Raw genomic sequence first — 24,077 nt, 5'->3', positions numbered from 1 at the left:
CAGCACAGATCAACACCAAATTAATAGGAAATAAAGGTTTCACTCCCAGGAACTCCTCTGCAGAAACTAATCACTCAAACAGCCGCTAAATCGACCGGAAAACTCGACGGAAATTTCCGCCGCCGCCGAACTTCAACTTTCCGATCTGCTAAACTACGAGTCCTTAAATCAACTAAAAATTATGGTTTGATTCCTGCGAATGTCCTGAATGCAGTGGTGGTATCTGATTTTACCCAGAATCAACAGAAAAGATAATCCTAATTCGAATTAAAAACATTCAAACGATTATAAACCCTAATTTACAATCCGAGAATCAAACTCAAATTTAACCATGTTATTGAACTCATTTTTTGACATATAATATATCAAATTAACTAGGAAGAAAAGATCTACACGATTATGTCATCAAATCATATCAAAAATATCAACAAAAATTCATATTTTAATCCATAATTAATTCGAATTTAAATCAGAAAAATACCTTGATTTTTGGTCAAAAACAAATGGTTGATTCAGAAAGAAAATTTCGAGAGCTTCGTTTTGATATATTGCACGCCCGAATCGGAGTTCGATAACGCCTTCGTTTGTGCGATTGATTTTCAAGTATACGGTGTTTTTATCAAGTTTTCTCTGTTTTTCAGGGTTTGTACTGTCTGATTATGATTTTGCGCGTGAAAATGAAATAAGAAAGGGCTATTTATATTTATAGAATATTAGTACGTTTTGGATCGTGTTGGATCGATAAATACGTTTGTTTTAGATAAACACTATTCTTTTTGGATAAACACTATCCTGTTTTGGATAAGCACTATCATGTTTTGGATAGACATTATCCTATTTCGGATAATTATCAAAACCGGGCTTTTATAAAACGATTTGTACGAAGATAATGTTACCGAAAAGGGTTAGCGTATCAAAAATATCGCGTCGGGCCGCGCACGGGTCAAACTGTAATCCGGATCGAAAAAGTCAAAACATGGAAAATGTCCGGAATTACCAGATTAGGTTAGGAAGGAGTTTTCGAAAGAGTTTCGGGTTGTAAAAACATAAAAACGGTTGAGATTGAACGATTCCTGGCTTTATAAAATAATTTTGTAATTATTCCGAAAATAATTAATAAATTCATAAATCAATATAAAATTATATAATACTCCAAAAATTACCAGAAAAATACCTTAATTATCTATATTTTATCCTGGACATAATAAAATTAACATACCTAGACTTTACCACATATGAACATTCAAATAATATCACTAACCATCAAATAATTCACCAAAAATTCATGTAATAATCACATAATAATCATTTATTGATAAAAGTAATTACACGTTATGTCCCAGATATTACACCTTTGAATCGTAGCCATTGGTTCTAGGAGCGGAGGACACCTGGCTGGAGTGGATGCTTTACACATGGCAGCGCGAGACTGGCTGATGAATATTCGGGGATCCTCTGACACGTGCCCCGATTATTCTCATGATTGATGGGTGACAGTTGTCCCTATCATGTGTTTAGGCAAATACCTCGCGTGCTGGGATTCCCCAAGATTGGGCTTGCGAGATTGGGCCAGTTAAGACTAGTAGTGTGTGGAACTGGCCTGAGTTAGGAGTCTGGGTCTAGTCCTTGCAGAACCTACATGTAGTATCACCAGTATATTATAATATGCTTACTGTTCATTTTCTGTAATATATCAACTATCAAAGAAGCTCTGAGAAAATAAAACTCCTTTCTAGCCAACCCTGTACGGACTAAAAACTTTAAACTTAACATCTGTGTTTTAGGCTTTTAGCTTAGATAGATCCCAAAAATATTACCATCTCAGTGTAATATTAGTATAGGTTGAAATTTCTTGGACTTAATAGGATGCAATATGTACTACAGTTTAGTTTAATATCGGTCTAAATCGGATAGAATGTCCTGAGATATGAATGGAATAAAAAATGTGAATGATATCAGACGTAGGTGAAGCCTTTATTAGTTGACATGAAAAACAAAATGTTGGGGTGCACAATCAATATACGAATGGAATCAAGGAAATATATATCACTTCTCTCTCTATTCAGCAGGAAAATATATTCCTTAATGATGGAAATGTGGGATGCCACACTGATCGTAATGAGTATAATTAAAACGATTTTTATCTTTGCTAATAAGTCATCAAGTATTATTCTTGTAACTATAATTAAATTTCTTTCTGCTAATTTGTGTTCCGCGCGGGCATTAAGCTAGCAATAGCAGCACATACCTTGACAGCAACACTGATGCGACACAAGATCAAGAAACTAAAGGCTTTAAACAGAAAATCTTCATTCTAATAACTCCGGCTCCAGAATGCTTTACACACACTCATGAAAGGACATAATATTCATATATATAAATCTCAGTCTCTAGTCTCTACAAAATCAAGTAGACCATGTGCTTATTTTAGTTAATACCAAGCTTATTCTACCATTAGACGACTACTGCATTGGCATTTAGTATTAGTCAGCAACAGTTGTCCGAAGGGGGAGAGAACTTTCAACTTTCTTACTTTCAGAGTTCCTTTCGGCAACGATTTTTGACATTCCAAACATCTAAAAAAAGATTCCAAAGATCATTCAACAAGTTAAACGACAAATTTTAATTGTGAAACTGTGTAGTGTAGAGAATCCGTAACTATGAAAGTTGAAGAGAGAACCTAACCTTTTTGACAGTTTTCTTAAAGCAAGTTGCATGTTCCTCCATTGAAGCATGAATGAACTCGTCAATATGATCCTTCACGTCTTCTAAGAATGTTGCTTCTTCAGATTTCTTCTTTCTACATGATGTGCTGACTGGTGTAGAAGCAGCAGCAGATGGTTGCTCTTTTTTCGCCTCCATTCTATGGAAAAATGAAAATAGTAACTGGAATGAATACAGCAATAAACAGAATAATATGATATTACAAACGGTAGAGAAGCCAGGCAACGGTAGACCCTTCATCTGCCTCTTGTAGATGGCTTCAAGGAGGTATACTACCAATACAATATCTCACTCTTCTTATACTTCTTAGCAATAGAATTTAATACATTTTTAGAATAATATTAAATTATTAATAATAGGAAGCACCACTTTAAATCAATTTATAATCCTAGCAAGTCCTAGAACATATATTTTTCCCTTGACATCAAAATATTTGTAGAACTTCTGCATAGCTTTGCCATTTTAAGAGTCCCGGGACATTCTAGAATTGATTGAACCACTATATACCTTATTTTAGAACCCTCTCACAATAAATTAATTCTAATTAAAAAATCACTTATAATAATTTAACACCTAACACATTTAATATTGTAGGAAACTCAAACAAAACTGAAATAGGTACGAGTAATAGCATTTTATGTTAAGTATTATTTCTTAATGTCCTTGTATGTTTTGAGAATTAGATGACAACTAAACTTGTAACAATACATTAACAGCCTATGTACATTTGTCTGTGATATGCAGCGTGAGAGGCTACCCGTTTGGGAAATCTTAAAATAAGTAGTTTATGACTTAAGTGCAATAAATGATATATATGTAATAAGTAGTTTTTAACATATAAGTTAATTTTGGTGTTTGGATGTTTCATTTATAAGTAAAGTGGGGTGTTTGGTAAAATAACTTATAAGTTATATTTTTTAAAAAATTTTAATAATAATTTATTGAATATAAAAATATTTAATTTAATTAAAATGGATTTTTTTATTTAATTATTACAATGCCCAAACAAATAGATTGAGAGATTACAACATTTATAACATTTATGCTCTATTATGAGTACTACTAGCAATACTATTACGCAGCGCAATCCACCTACCGTCATTGTCAGTTTTATCTATCTCAATCTCTCGACTCTCATTAGTTGTTGTAGTAGAATCCGGCGGAATGTAACTTTCTCTTTCGGCTATGCGAAATGCGCTGTCACTACAATTTAATTTTCTAAGTAAATACTATTCAAAAACAATATATTAACCTATGGCAGGAAAAGAATTATGATATATTGAAGTCTGAGCATTCAAAATATTAGCTATAGGCACTGAGAGACAATTCTTAGGTGTCAACAATATACAAGCAGTAAAAGAGGCTCCAGTCTGCAATTAAGCCGAAGTCTTTAAGCACCTAAAACTAAATAAAACTATGACCAGGATACAAGCAGTAAAGGAGCATGACAAGGTGTACATAAAACTATTAATGGTCAAGAGACTATTTCTGAAAATTAGTGGCGCTAATAGTTTTAACAAAATAAGTACACCTGTATGTATGACCACACCTGTACGGATGACCAAGGTACTACCATCTCCAATTTTTGACTTTGAATATACATTTGGTGATAGAATGTAATGTGTGCCAAGTACGACATCAGGATGAATGTAACAAAAAAATGTACAGAAACTTACTTCAGATATGGATCTCAATCCTCAATATAGGAATGCACAATTAAATTGACATACTTCCTCCTTCTGCTAGCTTTATATCTTTCATAATAATTTATGTAACTCAGATAAAAAAGTGCATATCTAAGAATCCAGAAAACATAAACATGTACTGTAGTTGGGCGTAGTCATGTAGTTGCAGGCACAAATGAGCGACATATATAAGAATGATGGAGTATACTTCTTCCTTGATAAGAAAACAACAAAACACAGAGAAATGACTGACATAACGATTACGAACGAGAACAATTAAAGGGCTAATGTCTGGTAATAAATACCAGACAAATTTTTATACCTTTCTGTTCAACAGAAAACTTTGCAGACAATGTATATCCAAAAACCTAACAGGGGACTTGGATCTTTCCATTAAAAAAGCATTCTCCCCTGCCATAATGAAAGCAAACCGACCTATATTTGACACCAAAAAGGAAATAGGAAAAACTGTGATTTCACTGCCTCACAGGACAATGAAAATCCCTACTCTTGTTATTTTAAGCTGGGTGAACTTAAAAACTGTAAAATCATCCAGCATATATTGATAAGTAACATATACAACTATAAGAAACTGACTCCGACATCCAATAAATACCAGCAATCAGTAAATCACATACAGGACTAGGATAGAGGGGAGATACCTTGACGAGATTCGAAGTAGGAAGTGTAGAGAGATCGGACGGAATTTGAGCGCATAAACAGAGAGGAGAGATGGGAGAGAAGTGAGATGGGAGAGATGGGAGAGATGGGATAAGTGAAGGAAGAAAAGTACAGGTCACGTACTTTTTACTTATGGGCTTATCCCATATCAACTACTTACTACTTACCAGTAAGCTGCCGTCCAAACAGTCCGGTATAAGTGGTTATGGGCTTAAGCCCATTTAAGTTGACTTAACGGAAACGCCCAACAGGTTTGAAAGTTTTAGCCAACTAGATGTTCTCCAAACACTCTTTGACTAAAACATAACAACCAATCAACTTAGCCATAAACCTATACCCTACATGAATTTTCAAATATATTTTAAAAACTCTTATATATAATTGTCTTTTGACCCTGCAGATACATGGTCTTGGCTTATTTTTATTGGTAGTACCTTTGTGCATCCCCTCAAGTAGACTAGAGTTATGCAACTGACAAATATTATTAGACATCTTTAACTCTTTTGCTTTAATATATGTAGGCTGTAGCCATATAATCATAGATCTCATTGATCTCCTTAAAGTAAAATTCTAACTCATTTTTACGTTCCTGTTAGGGAGAAAACACGCGCTAATAATACACGCAAGTATACGCGTTCGCAAGTAATATAGAATACTTTCTAGTTCGTTCCCACAGAGACTCAGACTAATTATGTTCAATTAACACTCACTCACCAATGTATGATTACTTCTCAATGTTAAGACAATAACACTTAGATTTGATTAACTAATTATTAACTACAATTAACTACGAGAATTAAGCACTTAATTGACACTTGAATTAACAATATTAAAACACACATGAGATCACAACTTCATTACTACTTCCTTCAATAGTCATTGTTATTACCCTTAGCATGCAACAATGATGATATTAATCGAACAACACGAAACTGATAAAAGCCAACTTTCATTGTACTAATACCATTCTACCAAGCATCTACAATTAAGATAGAAGTTGAATATGCATCAATTATGTTGAGTCCCTATATGTCTACAAAAATTGACAACATAATGATTTAAGCACAAGTTATTCCTTTTGATTACACAGGGCAAATAAAACGGTTAGAGTTACCCACTAATCATGCATACACATACATGAACCTATGCTAGCATGGCAAGTTCTAAATCTCAAGATCCACCGTCGCTTCACAAGAGATTAACACCCTATCTTATATGTTCGCGACGCACATAAGATGAATAAGCACAACCAATACTAGATATCATACAATCATCATACACTAAGGTATTAAACAACTAACTAAAGAATTTCATAGTAAATTCGTTACGACCCCATGATCACGATTAGCCCATGATAGAACTCATCGTCACCATGGGTTCATATGAAAATATGATAATAACACACGAGAATAATTAAATAACTACTTATATTAAACCAGAGTACGTCACAAGAGTAATTAAGTTCAAAGTAAAGAAAACTTAAATCGATGCTTGTCCTCAAGCGTCACAGACTCAAAAATAAAACAAAAACATGCATGAATGCAATCTATATGAAATGCAGCGATCCCCCTTACTACGACCAAACCAACCAACTTACGACATCTCAACAAATGCAATTTAGGCGAATAAAGGTCAATCAAATCATGCAAACTAACATACAGCCGGAAACGTGGTGTGTGCGGATGCTTAACAGATATGCTTCGAAACTAGATCAATTATCATAACTCGACTATCCTCAAGGTAATCACATGATTATACGAAGAATAAAATTCTAGGCACAAAATGACTTATAACACTTCAAGATTACTGGAGCTTATTACGGAATCATGCTTTTTATTTAACACAACAAACAAATGCTTATTTGACCGTGCAATGAGTGAGGTCCACAAAAGACTTATACAATGGCATCCATGTAGAGAGCGTTACGTTAGCGGATCCCAGAATATAAAAGCCTTAGGTCACTAGGCACAAAGTCCCCTAAGAACTTAATAACTCGAATACCAAAGAGCCCACTCGTGATCAATTATGCATTAACTCTCTAATGTTTTTTCTTTTCTTTTCTTTTTCATTTTTTTCTTTTTTTTTTCTTTTTCTTATATATTTTTTTTTTCAAAATTTCTGAGCAAGTGCGTTTCGCTCCATCTTGCTCAACCCTAGACTATTCGCCTAAAAATACGAGCCGGCTACTAGTCATTTAACGCCTAGCCACAATTAGCAATGAATTTCACTTTTTACTCCAATTTTTCTTTTCATGCCTTGTATCACTAAGACCCTATTATAAATTCTAAGCATAATCAATAGATTAACCTTGAAAACCATCAAACCATAACAACAATCTAGCCCTTAAGCATTCTCTAAGACTTAGTGAAATTACAAGTATTTCTAGCATGCATGTCAATCTACAAGACTCAACATCACTTTAACGCTATCACTACACTCGCATCAACATCACAAATCAATTGGCAAAGCAACGCAAAAGGGATCATGGTATATGCATGAGCTACATGACATGATAAATAAAGCTATAAATAAATAAATAAATAACTATATGGCAAAAATATGCAATTTTATGAACTAAACTATCATGAATATGCAACTATATGACACACACACAAAATATTCCTAAACTACCACCCCCAAACTTAAAATCTTCACTGTCCCCAATGAAGGTAGTAGAAAAGAACACAGGGTATACCTGCTCGGAGAGATCATCATCATCATCATCACCCTCAGAGGGTGGAGTATCAGGAGGCGGATATGCAGAGTCCTTACCAAAAACTGGCCAATGGATATCAGCTTCAAGGTCTCTAAAAGCAGTCCTAAGTGCAAGGGTGAGCTCCTGAGCAAACCTGCTCTGTGTCTCGTACATGGCATCCATCCTCCTCGACAGCCTCCTATACTGGGCATCAGCCATCCCAGAACCCTCCTGAGCTCTCGAAGAACCAGCCTCATCATGCCCTGGTCTCGCCATGATAGCACCGCGTACTGGACGCCATCCTGGAAGATGATAACCCAGCCCATGCTCCTCGGGCTCTTCACCAGTCCACTTCTGCATCGCATTCAAAGTCCCGGAGTCAATAGGAGCGGCCGGCAGCTGCAACTGCTCGTGAGACGGCCACTGAACTCCCACTGCTCGGCAAAGCTTTGTAACCGTGGATGCATAAGGGATGTTCATGTGCTTAGCTCCCCTCAAAAACTTCAGAATTCCTTGGTAGATGAACTCACCAAGGTCCACATAGTACTCCTCATTCAAAATACCCCATAACAACTATGCTCGCTCAACTGTGACCTCATGAGCATCTGAAGTAGGAAGAATAGTAGCGCAAATAAAGGTATTCCATACACGGGCATACCTATTCATCACAATCGCCGGAAAATGGCGATACTCTTTAGTCCCAGTCTTGAAGGTCCAAACTGTGCCCGGCCTACAGAGAGTAGCACAAATCAAATCCAAGTCAAAATCCTCAGCAGTCTTCTCATTTCAATTTTCCTCCGTGGGTTTCCTCTGTCGCTGCCCAATCACACGGCGAATCGCCTCAGGGTGGTAATCCACCGTCATCCCCCGCACAATAGAAAACCCATTCTTTTCAGCTTTCACGTTCTCATAGAACTCGCGAACAACGCTCATCGGAACTACCTCCGGTGACTAACAAAAAGTAATCCAACCCTTCTCAGCAATCATTGGCAACAACTCACCATCCCTCCCCGATGGTAAGAATCCCCTCTCCTTCAAAATCGGCTTGCCCAGAAGCCTTGTATACTCCTCATCAGCAGCCCTATCAAACAAACGAGGCCTCGCAGCAGTACCCCTCGAAGAATCAGCAGTAGGAATAGTGATGTTGCTATCAATAGTCCTGGATCTCTTGGGTGCCATCGAAACTGAGAAAAAGTGTTTAAGAATTATATTTTTGAATATGGGAGAGAGTTTAAGGTTTGAAAGTGTATGGGGAAGTATATGGAATAGTTGTATGTATATATAGGGTAGAGATTATGGTAAAATTTGATTAGGAGTGGGTTTGAGGGGTAAAAACATGGGTAATGGGAAGATAATTCGTGGGTAATGGGGCTGTGTTTTATTTTTGGATTTTTCAGATTTTTTTGGATTTTTATAAGACTTAAAAAAATTCTTCCAGTCGGGCCCTGAGAGGTCGCTCAGCTTGCTGAGCGGTCGCTCAGCTTGCTGAGCGGTCGCTCAGCAGAGCTGAGCGGGCGCTCAGGGGTCTTCTGGAAAAAAAAATTCCTTGCCCTGTTTTTCTGAATTTTTTGTGGTTTTGGATAGGTTACTAACTTCTAAGGATTCCTGTAACAACAAATCATGGGTTGCCTCCCAAGAAGCGCTTCTTTTTCATCATTAGTTTGACGTAGCGTACCTTAATCAAGTTGACAATAAAACGGCACTAACCACTTCCCGGTTTGCCGTGTCCCCGTAGTAATGCTTCAAATGCTGACCATTAACCTTGAATGCTTGGTCCAGATCATTCTCAAAAATCTCCACCGCTCCATGTGGAAACACAGTTTTGACAATAAAAGGTCCATACCACCTTGATTTCAACTTTCCAGGAAAAAGTCGGAGAGGAGAGTTGAATAAAAGAACTTGTTGCCCCGGCATAAATGACTTAGGATATAACTTTCTGTCGTGCCTTATTTTCACTTTTTCCTTGTACATTTTGTTGTTCTCGTACGCTTGGAGTCAAAATTCATCAAGTTCATTTAGCTGAAGCATTCGCTTCTTTCCAGCTGTATCTAGATCCAGGTTCAACTTCTTCAACGCCCAATAGGCCTTATGCTCAAGCTCCGCAGGTAAATGACATCCCTTACCATACACAAGTTAAAACGGGGACATCCCAAGTGGAGTCTTATATGCTGTTTTGTACGCCCAAACAGCTTCATCGAGCTTTAAAGATCAATCCTTCCTTGACGGACAAACAACCTTCTCTAAAATGCACTTGATCTCTCTATTCATTTGCGGATGATAGGTAGTAGCAACACGATGATTCACATTATAGCGCTGCATCATAGAAGTGAACTTACGGTTGCAGAAATGCGACCCTTCATCACTTATGATTACTCGTGGCGTTCCAAACCTTGTGAAAATCTGCTTATGAAGAAAATTCAACACTACCTTTGCATCATTCGTCGGTAGAGTTTTGACTTCTACCCATTTTGAGACATAATCGACTGTCAGCAAGATGTACTGATTATTACAGGATGAGACAAATGGCCCCATGAAATCAAACATCAAAGACCTCTACTTCAGGCATCACATTTAACGGCATATCATCCTTTCTCGTAAGATTTCCCACTCTTTGGCAACGATCACACCTTAAAACGAACTGATGAGCATCCTTAAACAAAGTAGGCCAGAAAAAACCTGCTTGCAGAATACGAGCTGCCATCTTCTCACCACCATAATGTCCACCAAAAACTGTGGAGTGGCAGTCTCGTAATATCCCCTCCGTCTCACAGAATGGGATACATCTCCTGATGATCTGGTCATCTCCCTGTCTAAACAAATACGGTTCATCCCACATATACCACTTCACCTCATGCATAAACTTTTTCTTTTGAGTTGTATTCATATTAGGAGGCATTATATTGCTGACAATATAATTCACAATATCTGCGAACCATGGCTCTTCCTCCTGAACCGCGAACAACTGCTCATCCGGAAAAGATTCGTTGATTAATGTCTTATCATGTGAAGTAGAATCGGGATTCTCCAATCTAGAGAGATGGTCAGCTACTTGATTCTCAGTACCTTTTCGATCCTTGATCTCTAACTCAAATTCCTGTAGCAAGAGCACCCAACAAATGAGTCTAGGCTTCGAATCCTTCTTGGAAACCAAATAGCGAATGGTCGCATGATCAGTGAACACTGTCACCTTTGTCCCAAGCAAATAAGATCAAAATTTTTCAAAACCAAAGACTATAGCCAAGAGCTCCTTCTCAGTAGTGGTGTAATTCATTTGAGCTCCATTTAAGGTCTTGCTAGCATAGTAGACCACATGAAAGAGATTATTCTTGCGCTGCCAGGAACTGCGCCCACCGCATAATCACTCGCATCACACATCATCTCAAAAGGCTCTGTCCAATCAGGTGCTATAATAACTGGTGTAGTTATTAAACTCTTCTTGAGAGTCTCGAATGTCGTCAAACTATTATCATCAAATTTGAAAGGCACATCCTTCTCAAGCAAGTTGCACAACGGCTTAGATATCTTCGAAAAGTCCTTGATGAAACGCCGATAAAAACCCGCATGACCAAGAAAACTACGGATTCCTTTCACAGAAATAGGTGGTGGAAGATTTTCAATGACTCCCACCTTGGCTTTGTCTACCTCAAGACCCTTGCTAGAGACCTTATGCCCAAGAATAATGCCTTCACACACCATAAAGTGACATTTTTCCAAATTGAGCACCAAATTAGTTTCCACACACCTTTTGAGTATTGCACGAAGATTATTCAAACATTCATCATACGAATGTCCCAAGACGGAGAAGTCGTCCATGAACACCTCGACGTTATTTCCAATCATATCAGAGAATATAGCCATCATACATCTCTGAAAAGTGGCAGGTGTGCCACATAAGCCAAACGAAACTCTGCGAAAAGCAAACGAGCCAAATGGACAAGTGAAGGTAGTCTTTTCTTGATCCTCTGGTGCAATACATATCTGATTATACCCCGAATAACCATCCAGAAGACAATAATACTCATGACCGGCCAACCTGTCAAGCATCTGATCAATAAATAGAAGAGGGAAGTGATCCTTCCTCGTGGCCTTGTTCAACTTTCTGTAGTCCATGCATACTCTCCATCCTGTGACTGTTCGAGTGGGGATGAGCTCGTTCTTCTCATTTGCTACCACAGTAATACCTCCTTTCTTAGGTACACATTGCACGGGGCTCACCCAAGAACTGTGAGAAATAGGATAAATGATTCTTGTATCCAGTCACTTCAGAATTTCTTTCTTCACCACTTCTTTCATGATAGGATTAAGTCTTCGTTGTTGCTCAACGGTCGGCTTACTACCTTCCTCTAGCAGAATTTTATGCATGCAGTACGAAGGGTTGATCCCCTTGATGTCTGCTATAGTCCATCCGATAGCCAATTTGAATTCTCTCAAGATCCTCAGGAGCTTGTCCTCCTCACTACCTGAAAGGTCAGATTCAATAATAACAGGTAAAGTAGATGCATCACCTAAAAAAGCATACCTCAAGTGTTCAGACAATGGTTTAAGCTCCAAGGTAGGTGCTTCCTCAATAGATGGTTTGAGCTTTCCTTCATCATTTTTGAGGTCAGAAGTACCAAGAGATTCAAATGGCATGTCTAGCTTTCGACTCCAAGGAGAAGCATTTAGATATTGTAGTTGCTCATTGCCATCCTCATCATCACTGTCAAAATCCCCCACTAAGGCTTTCTCTAATGCATCAGACATTAGCATATGATCAAGTTCTGAAGTGACCGCAGAATCAATCAAATCCACTTTTAAGCACTCCTCGTCTTCTGTAGGGAATTTCATTGCTTTGAATACATTGAATGTCACATCCTGATCCTGCACCCTCATAGCAAGTTCACCTTTCTGTACATCTATCAAAGTACGACATGTAGCCAAGAAAGGTCTCCCCAAGATTATGGGAATCTTCTTATCTTCCTCGAAATCCAAAATAACAAAGTCTGCAGGAAAGAAGAGCTTATCCACCTTTAATAGCAAATCCTCCACTATGCGTCGTGGGTATGTAATAGAACGATCATCTAATTGTAGAGACATGTAGGTGGGCTTTGGATCAGGTAAATTCAACTTTTTGAAGATCGACAACGACATCAGATTGATGCTTGCTCTCAAATCACAAAGGCACTTGTCAAAAGACAACTTACCAATGGTGCAAGGAATGGTGAAGCTACCTGGATCTTTAAGCTTTGGAGGTAACTTTTGTTGCAGCACAGCACTGCATTCTTCCGTTAAAGTAACGGTCTCAAGGTCGTCCAGTTTCACCTTCCTTGAAAGAATACTCTTCATAAATTTCGCATAACTAGGTATTTGCTCCAAAGCCTCAGCGAAAGGTATATTGATGTTAAGTTTCTTGAACACCTCCAGAAACTTACCAAACTGCTTATCCAGCTTTTGTTGTTGCAATATCTTAGGGAAAGGTGGTGGAGGATAGAGCTATTTCTCCCCTGTATTACCCTCAGGCATAGTGTGTTCAACAGTAGTCTTCCTTGGTTCCGCCGCTTTCTCCCGTTCCTTAGCTTCTTCATCACCAACTTCAGCTTCTCCGTCTTTTGCTTTTTCAGCATCAACAACTTTTCCAGACCTTAAGGTGATAGCCTTGACTTGCTCTTTAGCTTCCTTCCTGCCTGGCACTTCAGTATCACTGTGAAGTGTGCCAGGTTGATGAATGAGCGCTGCATTGGCTATTTGACCGATTTGATTTTCCAAGGTCTTGATAGAAACCGCTTGACTATTGCACAACAACTTAAGTTCCTCAAAATCAGCACTAGAGGGTGGAGCTGCACCTCCTTGTTGAGGATATGATTGCCTTTGAGCATAATGCTGTGGTTGCTGGAATCCAGGTGGATTGAACTGTTTACTTACACCTTGCTGATATGGTTGCTGAATAGCATTCTGATTATTACTCCAGCTAAAATTTGGATGATTTCTGTTGTTAGGATGATAAGTAGCTGGCACAGGCTGTTGCGGTCGTTGATAATTGTTTACATACTGAACAGATTCATTAACAAGAGAACACTGATCCGTAGCATGAGAACCTGCACAAAGCTCACAGACCATAGCTATCTGATTGACTCCATAGGTGGCTAAAGAATCGACCTTCAAAGACAGCGCTTGGAGCTGCGCTGCAATAGCTGTAGCTGCATCAACTTCCAGAATACCTGCTACCTTCCCAGGCATCATCCTTTGAGTTGGGTTTTGATGCTCATTTGCAGCCATAGTCTCAATAAGATTATAAGCCTCAGTATAGCTTTTGGCCCACAAGGCGCCTTCAGCTGCTGCATAGAGCATGGTCCGAGATTGGTCCCCCAAACCATTATAGAAACCAGTGATCACCATCCAATCAGGCATTCCATGATGTGGACACTTTCTCAATATCTCCTTGTAGCGCTCCCAAGCTTCGCACATGGATTCCATAGGCTGCTGCGCAAACTGAGTAAGAGCACTCCTCATAGCAGCTGTCTTCGTCATTGGATAAAACTTCACCAGAAACTTTTGTACAAGATCTTGCCAAGTCGTGATAGACCCAGCTGGTTCAGAATGTAACCAGTCCTTAGCTTTATCCCTCAGTGAGAATGGGAAAAGCCTCAGCTTGATAGCCTCATCAGTCACACCATTATATTTGAAAGTACTACAGATCTCGACAAAATTCCTTATGTGCATGTTGGGGTCTTCAGTCGCAGCACCTCCGAAAGAAACAGAATTATGCACTATCTGAATAGTGCCCAGCTTGATTTCAAAGTTATTGGCCTCAATAGCCGGGTGCATGATGCTAGACTGAATGTCATCAATTTTAGGCCGAGAAAAGTATATAAGAGCTGGATCTGTCGGAACTATATGATCACCCATGATTACTTGCTCTTTCTGCTCACTTCCTGAATCCGAATCTTCAAAATCTATCTTCTCCGGAATATCAAGAACTTCATCTGTCTCCTCAGCCGTATCTAAAGTCCTCTTGCGAGTACGAGAACGTGTTTGCATAAATGCTCACTAAAGTACCTGAAACACAACCGGAAATAATAAGTAACACGTCTTAATCACTGAGTCCTAATGACCACTGATGGTAAGTACATAAACTAAACAAATACGACGAGTCCCCGGCAGCGGCGCCAAAAACTTGTTAGGGCGAAAACACGCGCTAATAATACACGCAAGTATACGCATTCGCAAGTAATATAGAATACTTTCTAGTTCGTTCCCACAGAGACTCAAACTAATTATGTTCAATTAACACTCACTCACCAATGTATGATTACTTCTCAATGTTAAGACAATAACACTTAGATTTGATTAACTAATTATTAACTATAATTAACTACGAGAATTAAGCACTTAATTGACACTTGAATTAATAATATTAAAACACACATGAGATCACAACTTCATTACTACTTCTTACAATAGTCATTGTTATTACCCTTAGCATGCAATAATGATGATATTAATCGAACAACACGAAACTGATAAAAGCCAACTTTCATTGTACTAATACCATTCTACCAAGCATCCACAATTAAGATAGAAGTTGAATATGCATCAATTATGTTGAGTCCCTATATGTCTACAGAAATTGACAACATAACGATTTAAGCACAAGTTATTCCTTTTGATTACACAGGGCAAATAAAATGGTTAGAGTTACCCACTAATCATGCATACACATACATGAACCTATGCTAGCATGGCAAGTTCTAAATCTCACGATCCATCGTCGCTTCACAAGAGATTAACACCCTATCTTATATGTTCGCGACGCACATAAGACGAATAAGCACAACCAATACTATATATCATATAATCATCACACACTAAGGTATTAAACAACTAACTAAAGAATTCCATAGTATATCCGTTACGACCCCATGATCACGATTAGCCCATGATAGAACTCATCGTCACCATGGGTTCATATGAAAACATGATAATAACACACGAGAATAATTAAATAATTACTTATATTAAACCAGAGTACGTCACAAGAGTAATTAGGTTCAAACTAAAGAAAACTAGCATCCACTATTACAACGAAATAAAGAATCACAAGAAAATATGCTTCCTCTTCGTTGCGGTGTGCTAAAATGGTCTTCTTCCTTATCTCCTCGCTCCTTGATTAATACTACAATCCAACCTATGTGAAACGTCTCTGAAAACTACTTATATAGGAATCCCATAAAACCCAGCTAACTCAGAAGTTGGAAGTTAAACAGAACCAGGAGTCCAAAATAATTATTCTAAAATTCCGTCCCTGAGCGGCCGCTCAGCATTCCTGAGCGGGCGCTCAGCTTTCTGAGCGGTCGCTCAGCAGAGCTGAGCGGGCGCTCAGACCCCTTCTGGAAAATGCTCTGTTTCTGCTCCAAATCTTTGATACATTCTGCTCCTATCTTTCCACTTGCAATGTCAAACACATGCCAAGGCTTATTCTTGATGAAATCTCTCCAGTAATGCAATTAATACCCTGAAATGCACAAACACTAGAAAAACGCATCAAATACACAAAATACTTGATTTCAAGACATTAATTTAAGCTATTATAAGACGTTCTAAGTGGTATAAAATGCCACTTATCACACCCTCAAACTTAAATCGATGCTTGTCCTCAAGCGTCACAGACTCAAATATAAAACAAAAACATGCATGAATGCAATCTATATGAAATACAGCGATCCCCCTTACTACGACCAAACCAACCAACTTACGGCATCTCAACAAATGCAATTTAGGCGAATAAAGATCAATCAAATCATGCAAACTAACATACAGCCGGAAACGTGGTGTGTGTGGATGCTTAACAGATATGCTTCGAAACTAGATCAATTATCATAACTCGACTATCCTCAAGGTAATCACATGATTATACGAAGAATAAAATTCTAGGCACAAAATGACTTATAACACTTCAAGATTACTGGAGCTTATTACGGAATCATGCTTTTTATTTAACACAACAAACAAATGTTTATTTGACCATGCAATGAGTGAGGTCCACAAAAGACTTATACAATGGCATCCATGTAGCGAACGTTAGGTTAGCGGATCCCAGACTATAAAAGCCTTAGGTCACTAGGCACAAAGTCCCCTAAGAACTTAATAACTCGAATACCAAAGAGCCCACTCGTGATCAATTATGCATTAACTCTCTAATGTTTTTTCTTTTCTTTTTTTTTTCTTTTTTTTCTATTTTTTTTCTTTTTTTATATATTTTTTTTCAAAATTTCTGAGCAAGTGCATTTCGCTCCATCTTGCTCAACCCTAGACTACTCTCCTAAAAATACGAGCCGGCTACTAGCCATTTGACGCCTAGCCACAATTAGCAATGAATTCCACTTTTTACTTCAATTTTTCTTTTCATGCCTTGTATCACTAAGACCCTATTATAAATTCTAAGCACAATCAATATATTAACCTTGAAAACCATCAAACCATAACAACAATCTAGTCCTTAAGCATTCTCTAAGACTTAGTGAAATTACAAGTGTTTCTAGCATGCATGTCAACCTACAAGACTCAATATCACTTTAACGCTATCACTACACTCGCATCAACATCACAAATCAATTGGCAAAGCAACGCAAAAGGGATCATGGTATATGCATGAGCTACATGACATGATAAATAAAGCTATAAATAAATAAATAAATAAATAAATAACTATATGGCAAAAATATGCAATTATATGAACTAAACTATCATGAATATGCAACTATATGACACACACACAAAATATTCCTTAACTACCACCCCCAAACTTAAAATCTTCACTGTCCCCAGTGAAGGTAGTAGAAAGGAACACAAGGTATACCTGCTTGGAGAGATCATCATCATCATCATCACCCTCAGAGGGTGGAGTATCAGGAGGGGGATATGCAGAGTCCTCACTAAAAACTGGCTACTGGATATCAGCTCCAAGGCCTCTAAAAGCAGTCCCAAGCGCAAGGGTGAGCTCCTTAGTAAACCTGCTCCGTGTCTCGTATATGGCATCCATCCTCCTCGACAGCCTCCTATACTGGGCATCATCCATCCCAGCACCCTCCTGAGCTTTAGGAGAACCAGCCTCATCATGCCCTGGTCTCGCCATAGTAGCAACGCGTACTGGACGCCCTCCTGGAAGATGATAACCCAACCCATGCTCCTCGGGCTCTCCACCAGTCCACTTCTGCATCGCATTCAAAGTCCCGGAGACAATAGGAGCGGCCGGCAGCTGCAACTGCTCGTGAGACGGCCACTGAACTCCCACTGCTCGGCAAAGTTTTGTAACCGTAGATGCATAAGGGATGTTCATGTGCTTAGCTCCCCTCAAAAACTTCAGAATTCCTTGGTAGATGAACTCACCAAGGTCCACATAGTACTCCTCATTCAAAATACCCCATAACAACTATGCTCGCTCAACTGTGACCTCATGTGCATCTGAAGTAGGAAGAATAGTAGCGCAAATAAACGCATTCCATGCACAGGCATACCTATTCATCGCAATCGCCGGAAAATGGCGATACTCGTTAGTCCCAGTCTTGAAGGTCCAAACTGTGCCCGGCCTACAGAGAGTAGCACAAATCAAATCCAACTCAAAATCCTCAGCAGTCTTCTCATTAAAATTCTCCTCCGTGGGCTTCCTCTGTCGCTGCCCAATCACACGGCGAATCGCCTCAGGATGATAATCCACCGTCATCCCCCGCACAACAGAAAACCCATTCTTTTCAGCTTTCGCGTTCGCTTAGAACTCGTGAACAATGCTCATCGGAACTACCTCCGGTGACTAACAAAAAGCAATCCAACCCTTCTCAGCAATCACTGGCAACAACTCACCATCCATCCCCGATGGTAAGAATCCCCTCTCCTTCAAAATCGGCTTGCCCAGAGGCCTTGTATAATCCTCATTAGCAGCCCTATCAAACAAACGAGGCCTCGCAGCAGTACCCCTCGAAGAATCAGCAGTAGGAACAGTGCTGCTGCTATCAATAGTCCTGGATCTCTTGGGTGCAATCGAAACTGAGAAAAAGTGTTTAAGAATTGTATTTTTGAATATGAGAGAGAGTTTAAGGTTTGAAAGTGTATGGGGAAGTATATGGAATAATTGTATGTATATATAGGGTAGAGATTAGGGTAAAATTTGATTAAGAGTGGGTTTGAGGGGTAAAAACGTGGGTAATGGGAAGATAATTCGTGGGTAATGGGGCTGTGTTTTATTTTTGGATTTTTCAGATTTTTTGGATTTTTATAAGACTTAAAAAAAAATTCTTCCAGTCGGGCCCTGAGCGGTCGCTCAGCAAAGCTGAGCGGGCGCTCAGGGGTCTTCTGGAAAAAAAAATTCCTTGCCCTGTTTTTCTGAATTTTTTGTGGTTTTGGATAGGATACTAACTTCTAAGGGTTCCTGTAACAACAAATCATGGGTTGCCTCCCAAGAAGCGCTTCTTTTTTGTCATTAGTTTGACGTAGGGTACCTTAATCAAGTTGACAATAAAACGGCACTAACCACTTCCCGGTTTGTCGTGTCCCCATAGTAATGCTTCAAACGCTGACCATTAACCTTGAATACTTGGTCCGGATCATTCTCAAAAATCTCCACCGCTCCATGTGGAAACACAGTTTTCACAATAAAAGGTCCATACCACCTTGATTTCAACTTTCCAGGAAAAAGTCGGAGACGAAAGTTGAATAAAAGAACTTGCTGCCCCGGCACAAATGACTTAGGATATAACTTCCTGTCGTGCCACCTTTTCACTTTTTCCTTGTACATTTTGTTGTTCTCGTACGCTTGGAGTCGAAATTCATCAAGTTCATTTAGCTGAAGCATTCGCTTCTTTCCAGCTGTATCTAGATCCAGGTTCAACTTCTTCAACGCCCAATAGGCCTTATGCTCAAGCTCCGCAGGTAAATGACATCCCTTACCATACACAAGTTAAAACAGGGACATCCCAAGTGGAGTCTTATATACTGTTCTGTAAGCCCAAACAGCTTCATCGAGCTTTAAAGACATGTGAAGTAGAATCGGGATTCTCCAAAACCGTGAACAACTGCTCATCCGGAAAAGATTCGTTAATTAATGTCTTATCATGTGAAGTAGACTCGGGATTCTCCAATCTAGAGAGATGGTCAGCTACTTGATTCTCAGTACCTTTTCGATCCTTGATCTCTAACTCAAATTCCTGTAGCAAGAGCACCTAACGAATGAGTCTAGGCTTCAAATCCTTCTTGGAACCCAAATAGCGAATGGTCACATGATCAGTGAACACTATCACCTTTGTCCCAAGCAAATAAGATCAAAATTTTTCGAAACCAAAGACTATAGCCAAGAGCTCCTTCTCAGTAGTGGTGTAGTTCATTTGAGCTCCATTTAAGGTCTTGCTAGCATAGTAGACCACATGAAAGAGATTATTCTTGCGCTGCCCAGGAACTGCGCCACCGCATAATCACTCGCATCACACATCATCTCAAAAGGCTCTGTCCAATCAGGTGCTGTAATAACTGGTGTAGTTATCAAACTCTTCTTGAGAGTCTCGAATGCCGTAAAGCATTCATCATCAAATTTGAAAGGCACATCCTTCTCAAGCAAGTTACACAACGGCTTAGATATCTTCGAAAAGTCCTTGATGAAACGCCGATAAAAACCCGCATGACCAAGAAAACTACGGATTCCTTTCACAGAAATAGGTAGTGGAAGATTTTCAATAACTCTCACCTTGGCTTTGTCTACCTCAAGACCCTTGCTAGAGACCTTATGCCCAAGAATAATGCCTTCACGCACCATAAAGTGACATTTTTCCAAATTGAGCACCAAATTAGTTTCCACACACCTTTTGAGTACTGCACGAAGATTATTCAAACATTCATCATACGAATGTCCAAAGACGGAGAAGTCGTCCAAGAACACCTCGACGTTATTTCCAATCATATCAGAGAATATAGCCATCATACATCTCTGAAAAGTGGCAGGTGCGTCACATAAGCCAAACGAAACTCTGCGAAAAGCAAACGTGCCAAATGGACAAGTGAAGGTAGTCTTTTCTTGATTCTCTGGTGCAATACATATCTGATTATACCCCGAATAACCATCCAGAAGACAATAATACTCATGACCGGCCAACCTGTCAAGCATCTGATCAATAAATGGAAGAGGGAAGTGATCCTTCCTCGTGACCTTGTTCAACTTTCTGTAGTCCATGCATACTCTCCATCCTGTGACTGTTCGAGTGGGGATGAGCTCATTCTTCTTATTTGCTACCACAGTAATACCTCCTTTCTTAGGTACACATTGCACGGGGCTCACCCAAGAACTGTCAGAAATAGGATAAATGATTCCTGCATCCAGCCACTTCAGAATTTCTTTCTTCACCACTTCTTTCATGATAGGATTAAGTCTTCGTTGTTGCTCAACAGTCGGCTTACTACCTTCCTCTAGCAGAATTTTATGCATGCAGTACGAAGGGTTGATCCCTTTGATGTCTGCTATAGTCCATCCGATAACCAATTTGAATTCTCTCAAGATCCTCAGGAGCTTGTCCTCCTCACTACCTGAAAGGTCAGATTCAATAATAACAGGTAAAGTAGATGCATCACCTAAAAAATCATACCTCAAGTGTTCAGGCAATGGTTTAAGCTCCAAGGTAGGTGCTTCCTCAATAGATGGTTTGAGCTTTCCTTCAGCATTTTTGAGGTCTGAATTACCAAGAGACTCAAATGGCATGTCTAGCTTTCGCCTCCAAGGAGAAGCATTTAGATATTGTATTTGCTCATTGCCATCCTCATCATCACTGTCAAAATCCTCCACTAAGGCTTTCTCTAATGCATCAGACATTAGCATATGATCAAGTTCTGAAGTGACCGCAGAATCAACCAAATCCACTTTTAAGCACTCCTCGTCTTCTGTAGGGAATTTCATTGCTTTGAATACATTGAATGTCACATTCTGATCCTGCACCCTCATAATAAGTTCACCTTTCTGTACATCTATCAAAGTACGGCCTGTAGCCAAGAAAGGTCTCCCCAAGATTATGGGAATCTTCTTATCTTCCTCGAAATCCAAAATAACAAAGTCTGCAGGAAAGAAGAGCTTATCCACTTTTACTAGCACATCCTCCACTATGCCTCGTGGGTATGTAATAGAACGATCAGCTAATTATAGAGACATGTAGGTGGGCTTTGGATCAGGTAAATTCAACTTTTTGAAGATCGACAACGGCATCAGATTGATGTTTGCTCCCAAATCACAAAGGCACTTGTCAAAAGACAACTTGCCAATGATGAAAGGAATGGTAAAGCTACCTGGATCTTTAAGCTTTGGATGTAACTTTTGCTGCAGCACAGCACTGCATTCTTCCGTTAAAGCAACGGTCTCAAGGTCGTCCAGTTTCACCTTCCTTGAAAGAATACTCTTCATAAATTTCGCATAACTAGGCATTTGCTCCAGAGCCTCAGCGAAAGGTATATTGATGTGAAGTTTCTTGAACACCTCCAGAAACTTACCAAACTGCTTATCCAGCTTTTATTGTTGCAATCTCTTAGGGAAAGGTGGTGGAGGATAGAGCTGTTTATCCCCTGTATTACCCTCAGGCAGAGTGTGTTCAACAGTAGTCTTCCTTGGTTCCGCCGCTTTCTCCCGTTGCTTAGCTTCTTCATCACCAACTTCAGCTTCTCCGTCTTTTGCTTTTTCAGCATCAGCAACTTTTCCAGACCTTAAGGTGATAGCCTTAACTTGCTCTTTAGCTTCCTTCCTGCCTGGTACTTCAGTATCACTGGGAAGTGTGCCAGGTTGATGATTGAGCACTACATTGGCTATTTGACCGATTTGATTTTCCAAGGTCTTGATAGAAACCGCTTGACTTTTGCACAACAGCTTAAGTTCCTCAAAATCAGCACTAAAGGGTGGTGCTTCACCTCCTTGTTGAGGATATGATTGCCTTTGAGCATAATGTTGTGGTTGCTGGAATCCAGGTGGATTGAACTGTTTACTTACGCCTTGCTGATATGGTTGCTGAATAGCATTCTGATTATTACTCCAGCTGAAATTTGGATGATTTCTGTTGTTAGGATGATAAGTAGCTGGCACAGGCTGCTGCGGTCACTGATAATTGTTCACATACTAAACAGATTCATTAACAAAAGAACACTGATCCGTAGCATGAGAACCTGCATAAAGCTCACAGACCATAGCTATCTGATTGACTCCATAGGTGGCTAAAGAATCGATCTTCAAAGATAGCGCTTGGAGCTGCGCTGCAATAGCTGTAGCTCCATCAACTTCCAGAATAACTACTACCTTCCCAGGCATCATCCTTTGAGTTGGGTTTTGATGCTCATTTGCAGCCATAGTCTCAATAAGATTATAAGCCTCAGTATAACTTTTGGCCCACAAGGCGTCTCCAGCTGCTGCATCGAGCATGGGCCGAGATTGGGCCCCCAAACCATTATAGAAACCAGTGCTCACCATCCAATCAGGCATTCCATGATGTGGACACTTTCTCAATATCTCCTTGTAGCGCTCCCAAGCTTCACGCATGGATTCTGTAGGCTGTTGCGCAAACTGAGTAAGAGCACTCCTCATAGCAGCTGTCTTCGTCATTGGATAAAACTTCACCAGAAACTTTTGTACAAGATCTTGCCAAGTAGTGATAGACCCAGCTGGTTCAGAATGTAACCAGTCCTTAGCTTTATCCCTCAGTGAGAATGGGAAAAGCCTCAGCTTGATAGCCTCATCAATCATACCATTATATTTGAAAGTACAACATATCTTGACAAAATTCCTTATGTGCATGTTGGGGTCTTCAGTCGTAGCACCTCCGAAAGAAATGGAATTCTGCACCATCTGAATAGTGCCCAGCTTGATTTCAAAGTTATTGGCCTCAATAGCCAGGTGTATGATGCTAGACTAAATGTCATCAATTTTAGGACGAGAAAAGTCCATAAGAGCTGGATCTGCCGGAACTATACGATCACCCATGATTACTGGCTCTTTCTGCTCACTTCCTGAATCCGAATCTTCAAAATCTATCTTCTCCGGAATATCAAGAACTTCGTCTGTCTCCTCAGCCGTATCTAAAGTCCTCTTACGAGTACGAGAACGTATTTGCATAAATGCTCACTAAAGTACCTGAAACACAACCGGAAACAATAAGTAACACGTCTTAATCACTGAGTCCTAATGACCACTGATGGTAAGTACATAAACTAAACAAATACACCGAGTCCCCGGCAGCGGCGCCAAAAACTTGTTACGGCGAAAATACGTGCTAATAATACACGCAAGTATACGCGTTCGCAAGTAA

General features: G+C 39.4%; 1 protein-coding gene and 2 non-coding genes across 5 annotated transcripts; 2 read left to right on the top strand and 1 right to left on the bottom strand.

The window, feature by feature from the left end:
- Positions 1–2,335: 2,335 nt before the first annotated feature.
- On the bottom strand, positions 2,336–5,237 carry LOC141664129 (uncharacterized). Of its 3 annotated transcripts, XM_074470026.1 has the most exons (4): positions 5,072–5,237; positions 3,821–3,927; positions 2,686–2,863; positions 2,336–2,576 (listed from the first exon to the last, which is right to left on the bottom strand). In XM_074470026.1, the coding sequence occupies exons 3-4, from the start codon at positions 2,860–2,862 to the stop codon at positions 2,484–2,486; spliced, it is 270 nt and encodes an 89-aa protein (XP_074326127.1). In that variant the 5' UTR covers position 2,863; positions 3,821–3,927; positions 5,072–5,237; the 3' UTR covers positions 2,336–2,483. The 3 variants fall into 3 exon arrangements, with proteins under 3 accessions (XP_074326127.1, XP_074326126.1, XP_074326128.1); XM_074470025.1 differs by lacking the exon at positions 3,821–3,927 and having other exon boundaries at positions 5,072–5,233; XM_074470027.1 differs by lacking the exons at positions 3,821–3,927; positions 5,072–5,237 and adding an exon at positions 4,732–4,800.
- Positions 5,238–14,170: 8,933 nt separating this feature from the next.
- LOC141669218 (small nucleolar RNA R71) lies at positions 14,171–14,277 on the top strand. The gene has a single exon (XR_012553509.1). It is a non-coding gene; the product is annotated as a small nucleolar RNA R71 (small nucleolar RNA).
- Positions 14,278–23,252: 8,975 nt separating this feature from the next.
- Positions 23,253–23,359, top strand: LOC141669275 (small nucleolar RNA R71). The gene has a single exon (XR_012553563.1). It is a non-coding gene; the product is annotated as a small nucleolar RNA R71 (small nucleolar RNA).
- Positions 23,360–24,077: the final 718 nt, after the last annotated feature.

The sequence above is a fragment of the Apium graveolens genome, chromosome 6, assembly GCF_009905375.1.
Source record: "Apium graveolens cultivar Ventura chromosome 6, ASM990537v1, whole genome shotgun sequence".
NCBI lineage: Eukaryota > Viridiplantae > Streptophyta > Magnoliopsida > Apiales > Apiaceae > Apium > Apium graveolens.
This window is presented reverse-complemented; position numbering and strand designations above follow the sequence as displayed.

What these genes read in the sequence shown, in the direction of transcription:
- LOC141664129 (XM_074470026.1), bottom strand. Translation starts at nt 2,862, where the DNA reads ATGGAGGCGAAAAAAGAGCAACCATCTGCTGCTGCTTCTACACCAGTC. An exon ending in TTAAGAAAACTGTCAAAAAG is followed by an intron (nt 2,577 to 2,685) that starts GTTAGGTTCTCT and finishes ATCTTTTTTTAG; the next exon opens with ATGTTTGGAATGTCAAAAAT.